The following is a 7,160-nucleotide window of genomic DNA, read 5'->3' on the forward strand; positions in this document are numbered from 1 at the left end:
TATCTATTTAGATATTAGAATTTAGACACAGTTGCTGATGTGAATTTCCCTAGATCCGATTGAAAACGAACTAATTCGTGTCTTATTGTTCTGAGATTTTCATTTTTCACAAAAGAAACTTTTCGCTTGGTCATTTAGCCAATAGCAATTACTATTTATTTTAGCTATTGATTATTTATCGTTTTTATTACAATCAGTATTTGTATTACCGTGAAACCAATAACATTGTTTTTAGTTTTGAATAAACATGGCACCATCGGCTGCAGTGAGCAAGAGAGATGACGGCCCGTCGACATCCGATGATTTTGATTTAGAGAAGACGGCCGAAGAGGCGAAATCTTTGATTGAGAAAATCGTCAGAGATGTTGGCAAAAAGTCTGCAACCAGACAATTGATTTTTGGTTCGGCGTCTGGATGGTACTAAATTCAAACTTTTATTTGGTTACCCACCTATAATGCGTTGTATTTATACATACGGTATTATTTCCAGGGCAACTGGCTTTATAATGATGAAATTGGGTAAAGCTGCTGCATTCACTGTCGGAAGTGGTATATTAGCGCTTCAACTGGCCAATTCGAGCGGTTATATAAATATTAATTGGGATAAATTGACCAGAGGTGTAGAGAGAGTGGCTGAACAAGTCGAAGGGAGTACAAGTGACAAAAAGCAAGGATTATTGAAGAAGGTAATTTATACACGATATATAATTGTGTTCTTTAAATGTATTATGTCCAAATAAATTCCCCGATTCTCGTGCTTTTTTATTCATGGCGAGATTTTTATATTTTCTATGTACTAATTGTATTTTAGGTCAGAAACATTGTAGAGACCAACTCCATTATGGCTGCTGGATTTACGGGTGGTTTCTTCCTTGGTGTCGCCTACTCATAAACAGATTTTCTATGCGCAGCATTTAAGAATTTTTTACACAACATTTTAACTATCACAAGCTTATATTTAAATATTGTAACTTTAATAAAATAATAACAACTATAAGTACAAGAAGTTAATAAATATATAGTAATCATTAGAACTTTTTTAATTGGACATAAACCATCAATTAATTATTTTTTAATTTTTGTATGACATTTCCTGATTTATGGACCGATTTCAGGTGGGGCGCTTTGTCGACAAGAAACTTGACAAGGCTGAGGATTTATTAAGGAAGAAAGAACGCAAAGCTAAACGTTGGTTTAACCGTATATCTGGTGATGAGGATGAGTTTGTTTTTGAAGAGATTCATGTATTCTTAGCATCTTATTTAATTGGCCTTTTTCTTGGAATTTCTTGTGGCATAGTAGCTCGCTGAAACGGTCATTGAACAATACATTTTCTTGAACATATTAAAAATAAATCATTTCATTTTATATTATTGTTTGGATGTATATAGCAAAGCACTACTAATAATAGTTCCATATTAATTTATTTAAATAATTTGTTTATAATGAGAACAGGTGTCTGTTTTTTCATTTATTTACTAAATTTACATAATTTATAATTATATTGTATAATCATCATATTATATTTAGTAAGTATTACTTTGATACTAGTCAGTTCAAAATGAGTTGTTCCATTCATTTGTGTAATGATGTGATCAAATAAATTATGAGCTTAGGTTTTAACTGTTTAATATCTTATTTGTTTATATTTTATTTTAATAAAATTAAATTGCCTTAAAAACTGTTTCGTGTATTTACAAATATAATTTTTTTTTAATTTGTTTGTACTTATTGTACTATATTAAGTAAGTACCATTTAAAATTTGAACAATTCGTTTTTCTATAGTTAAAATTGTATGCTAAGAATAATAGTCCTTAAAAATGGGTTTACAGAAATATAAAATGTATGTTATATTGTGGATCTAGTGTTTATTATACTTTAATTATTTTTACAAATTATAATATATATTGATAGATTAATAACTAAAATATTCAAGGCCCCATAATCTTCATTTTTTCTATCAATTTTTATAGTCTTATTACCCTCAGTACTACTCGTTCAAATATTGATTTGTAACATTTACAGAACCCCCAGGGCCACACAGGTACAGAAATCTGTATCTCAACACGACACTCCTTAAATATTACATAAAATCTCAAGAATTTGAAAATATAACTCTAAAGTATTAATTTAAATAATAATACTACCTACAAGTTACAACCTATTTGTATTAATAATAATATAATTAATGGCATTCCTTATATATAATGCGGGCATGTGAACCACAATTTTCTTTACACTAACCAACTGATATAATTTTTTATTTTCATTATAAATTGTAATTTTACTATTACCTATTGGCTAGTTATAATAATTTATCGTATTGTTTTTTTTTTTTTTTTTTTAACAATGTATTAATTTTCTTATATTACAAATATTTTAAAACAATAAAAAAAACTAATATTATCATTATGTTATTTTTCCATCAAAATATTCGTAATATTAAAATATATGAATACAATTAATAAACATAATGACAACATTAGTTAATTTTTTTTTCATTCTATCAATATTATATAACAATTATTAGTATTATTACAATTGTTTTAAAACATTTGTAATATGATAAGAAAATTAATAGTCATTGTTTTAAAAAATATATCATAAATAGATAGAAAAAAAAAAACAATACTATAAATTATTCTAACTAGCCAATAGGTAAAATTATAATTTATAATGAAAATAAAAAATAATATAAGTTGGTAAGTAAACAAAATTGTGGTTCACATCACCTGGGCAGGAACACATTGCCCGTAACATAAACATCAAAACTTGCATTATTATTTGCTTATGCAATAGTGCATAATGTATTGACAGATTGTTGATGTGCCGTTTTGCCTGTAATCTGTTTAATTTTTAGATACAACTATGATCTATACTTAATATTATGAAATTGTTTATATTGTTGTATTTAATCTAAAAAAATTAGCCAAAGAGGAACAAAATAAGTGATGTTTAAAAAAAAATTTAATAAGCTCATTATTTTTATTTTTTTTGTGCAGGGCTAAAATCTCATTATTGCTTTGCCCGGCTTTTTATTTATTGAACTCCTTATAGCCCTAAATAGAAAAAATCCTGGCACTGGCACTCTTTAGGTATTGAAACATTCCCTTTCCTACGACAGTATTTATGTACAAAAATATTTACTAAGCTACGCTTCAGATTTCTACAAAATGTCACATAGTTTTATTTCATATTTTATTTTGACACAAAGTTGATTTTGATTCAAGGGAATCCTTTACAATGAATAATTACAGTGTTAGGTATTATGGACTCTTTATTTAACTAAAAAACTAAACTGAAAAAAAGGAAAATTACATAATATATTATAGGTATACATTATTATTAATAATAATCAATAGACAACGGTAACAAATATTTATATGGCCAAAAAGAAATGTTTAATGTTGATATGTAATGTAATAAATTTTTAATACATATAGCTATATACCATATAGGCCATAGGGTAATAATGAGTAAGTAAATTGTGCTTGTTATATTTAAATATTGTAATAATACGCCTTGCTTATAGGATTAAAATAAATAGTTTTATGTGAAATGCAATTAAAAGCAAATAGGTAACTAAAATAATTATGTACATGATTAATACATAGCGTTTGCACATGGAAGAGTATTTTTTGGAATTTAACAACAATAAATCATATTAATATAGTACTATATAAATCGAAAATTGGATGTAGGTATAATATTTTAACTCTGTTAATGTTAAATCCCGATTTTTTAATCATCTTATATTATTTAATAAATTATTTTGAAATTAATAAATATTATAGTATAGAATCGTGTAGATACATAAATAATTCAACTAGTAACTAGCTACTCCAATATAATATCAACATTTCAAATCTTAAAAATATTTTTAAAATGCTATAAAATTGTAAATTGTGAAATTATTCATTCATTTGTATTATGTTCACAAGTATAGTAAATTGTTACCAATTATCTAAAAAATCAAATCCTGTCTTTGGAATATCATCGTCATCTTCATCATCATTAAGAATATTATATTTCGAATCTTGAATTGTTTGCTTAGGATTTATGACTTCTGATGGCGGTGGTGGTGGAGGAGGGCATTTAGGCTTTGTCCTATCACTTTTCACAGCTTTGTTTTTGTCTTCAGTTGGCATTAGTGATTTGAACAGAGCATTAGATTTTATTTTACTGATGAGTTTATTGTCTTGCGGTTCTTTGGTTACTATTCGTTTCACAACTGTTGTTTTACATTCATTTGCAGTGAAGTTCTCTCGGACACTATCAATATGTTTGCATAGATCCAACTGACTTCTTGTAAACCAAGAAAATCCACCTTCAGAAATTGTTTTCTGAAAAAAATAAAACGTATGATATCTTACAAGAAAATTTCTTCACAAATAAAAATATAATAATAGTACAAGAAAATATTTGTCATGGTATCCCCCAATGTCTACCTGTCTAACCTAATCAGCATAATATGCTGTAACTGAAATTTTTTTCAAGCATATAGAATTTTAGGCGGCAGTAAATTCAACCTCCATAAAATTATATATTATAATATATGTTGTACATTATAATTAAAACAATTTTTAAATAATCCAAATGTTGAAATGTGGGATTTTCTTCCAAATATTTAGCATAGCATAAACTTGGGGAAAAATGATAAAACTCAAATTTTGATTTTTTTCTACATCAATAATTAGCATGAATTTGCATGAACTATTTCGAAAACTTATACCAATAGCCCTGATTTTTTAATATACTATTGGAAAATGGGCCGGATTAATCTCATGCTATTTAAAACCAGTCTGCTCACGCCTATGCTGGTAGAAAAAGAACCATTAATTTATGATTAAATTATTCTACTGCTATAATAAATATAACAATATCCAATTGTTTATAATAGTACAAACTAAATACATATTTCTATTGAGGCTTAAAGAACTATAACAGTTGTATTATAAATAAAAATAAAGTTAAAATGTTTTTAAAAACAAAACATGATTTTGCTACTACCTACCATAAAAAAATGTTATGCTGCTGTACAACTATATTTTTAGAGGAATAAATGAGTCTTCATCAAAGAATATGATCCTAGCATTGATCGCCCAGAGGCTTCTAATAGTTAGTTGTTTTTTTATTATTGTAAGTGATAATTTAATTTTACACATAAGAAAAGTAAACAATAAAATCATAAGATCATAGAACAACTTACATCTGATTTTTTGTATTTTGAATATTTCAATACAGTTTCTGGACTGATAATTGATTCTTCCAGTATTTTGTTTTGTTCGTCAACAGTCAGCTCAAGCCATAAAGATTGATATGCATCCTTGGTAGCGTCAACATCCTTGCGTATGCGTTCTGCAATTGGATTTATTGTGTACAAATAATCATAGTAGATGTCCTGGGACTGGTTTGGGGCCATGCCTATAAAACAGAAAACAATATTATGACCATCATTTTAGTGAATGGTTATGGTTTTGTGTGTGTAAACAAACAGTAATCACATGCAGTAAATAAATAGGTAGGTTTGCTCCTTACTTGTTATGAATAATGACGATGCCTAAAGAGAAGTTATAATTTCCTACACAACACCATCAAATTAATTTTTCATCCGCTACTAAACAGTCTGATTAATGGCGACAAGTTTCATAAATGATTTTTTATCACCGAGGTAGGTATACAGTATACTGTACACAGTACACTAAACATTATTAAAACATGCACTTTTGACAATGATATTATTCAGAATTATACGCAACAGTCAATAACGACATTCCGACGTTGGAATTTACTCAAATTAATAGTATTTTTAAACTTTCTTATAATAATTATAAGATAGTTCTGACATTAAATGATTCAATACTTATGCTTGATTAAATTCCTAAATCCGATAACAGTATATTAAGTGCACTGCGATCTACAAACCATCGAGACATAAAACTGTGAACAAATTGCACTGTATTGCCTGCATTAATACATTATCATTTATCATGGTTCATGCTTCGTGGTGCACAAGACACTATTAGGTGTGAATTATAATTTTAATCAATGTGTATTCATTGTAGTAAAGAGTTAAGACAATATTATTGCAAAAACCATACTCTCATACTAGAGTACTTATGCGCACTAATAAGCAATAACCAAGTAATTAAACTATTTAAACTATCTACGATCTACCACAATAATTTATATCATATGGTGTTCTCGAGTTCTCGACACTCGAGTAATGAGTAATGACTAATGAGTATATTGAGTACCGTTTGTCCATATCACAGAACTCTGTGACCATAATATTATTATCATGGTTTATATATTATTAACATTTTTTTTTATCATGGATATTATTATGTATGTAAGTGATAACATTGTATTGTTATTTTTTAATAATTATCTGGAACAATACATTGCAGTTTATCTACCACGAGAGTATTTTGAATTTTTTTTTTTGCTTAAACATAATATCATGTATTTCAACGAGTAAAGAACGATGGTGCAAAAAAAAGTCGCAAATCATTATTTTGGAAGTTATATCCTTTTCCAAACATTGCGATTTTACGTTTATATCTGTATAATATATTACCTATTACACGAAATTCGCTCAACACTATCGTTTACCGCGCTTATATCGAATTTTTCTAATTTTTCGGAAACCTCAAGCGGCTCAAGCCAATGTATTACAACGAATTAAGACAGTTAGTACAAAAATACATAATAAAACAAATAAAATGTTCAAGTCTGCGGAATTGGAGCTGTGGCAGAGTCCGATCCTGAGTTTTTTTGAATAAATATCCATATTACATTTATTTTTGAATAGCGAGTGAAATTGTTTTAACCTTGTGACCTTTTCCTTAAAACTATTGATCATTTATTTTGCACCATCATTATTAAAACGTGAATTTACCAATAGGTATAAAAAAAATTTTAAAAATTCGTTATCAGCACGGTAAACTATATAGGTATAGCGGCGTTGTGCGCATGGTGTGTAAAACATAAAAAATTGTGAACTTCGTAACGATATGATAATATGAGTCTAGATAATAATATAGTCATCATATCATATTATTATAAACACGTATAAACATATTCTGACATTCTGTCGAAATTTACAATAGTTGATAATTTGTTTTAAGAAAAAAAATAGAACAACATTTAAATATTT

General features: G+C 27.4%; 2 protein-coding genes across 3 annotated transcripts; one reads left to right on the forward strand and one right to left on the reverse strand.

Moving 5' to 3' along the window:
• LOC100166627 (FUN14 domain-containing protein 1-like) lies at nt 1-1,859 on the forward strand. 2 transcript variants are annotated; one of them, XM_016808042.1, is made up of 3 exons: nt 1-417; nt 491-686; nt 812-1,676. In XM_016808042.1, the coding sequence occupies exons 1-3, from the start codon at nt 248-250 to the stop codon at nt 890-892; spliced, it is 447 nt and encodes a 148-aa protein (XP_016663531.1). In that variant the 5' UTR covers nt 1-247; the 3' UTR covers nt 893-1,676.
• A 1,401-nt stretch (nt 1,860-3,260) lies between these two features.
• On the reverse strand, nt 3,261-6,259 carry LOC100162522. The gene is made up of 3 exons (XM_001942819.5): nt 5,540-6,259; nt 5,211-5,425; nt 3,261-4,344 (listed from the first exon to the last, which is right to left on the reverse strand). The coding sequence occupies exons 2-3, from the start codon at nt 5,421-5,423 to the stop codon at nt 3,955-3,957; spliced, it is 603 nt and encodes a 200-aa protein (XP_001942854.1). The 5' UTR covers nt 5,424-5,425; nt 5,540-6,259; the 3' UTR covers nt 3,261-3,954.
• Between the last annotated feature and the right edge of the window lie 901 nt (nt 6,260-7,160).

This window comes from Acyrthosiphon pisum, chromosome A1 (genome assembly GCF_005508785.2).
Source record: "Acyrthosiphon pisum isolate AL4f chromosome A1, pea_aphid_22Mar2018_4r6ur, whole genome shotgun sequence".
In the NCBI taxonomy this organism is placed as follows: Eukaryota; Metazoa; Arthropoda; class Insecta; order Hemiptera; family Aphididae; genus Acyrthosiphon; species Acyrthosiphon pisum.

Excerpts from the sequence above, each read along its gene's own strand:
- LOC100166627 (XM_016808042.1), top strand. The coding sequence starts at position 248 with ATGGCACCATCGGCTGCAGTGAGCAAGAGAGATGACGGCCCGTCGACA. Across the intron at positions 418-490 it reads TTTGGTTCGGCGTCTGGATG|GGCAACTGGCTTTATAATGA; the intron begins GTACTAAATTCA and ends TATTATTTCCAG. Across the intron at positions 687-811 it reads AGCAAGGATTATTGAAGAAG|GTCAGAAACATTGTAGAGAC; the intron begins GTAATTTATACA and ends ATTGTATTTTAG.
- LOC100162522 (XM_001942819.5), bottom strand. The coding sequence starts at position 5,423 with ATGGCCCCAAACCAGTCCCAGGACATCTACTATGATTATTTGTACACA. Across the intron at positions 4,345-5,210 it reads CAAAATACAAAAAATCAGAT|AAAACAATTTCTGAAGGTGG; the intron begins GTAAGTTGTTCT and ends TATTTTTTTCAG.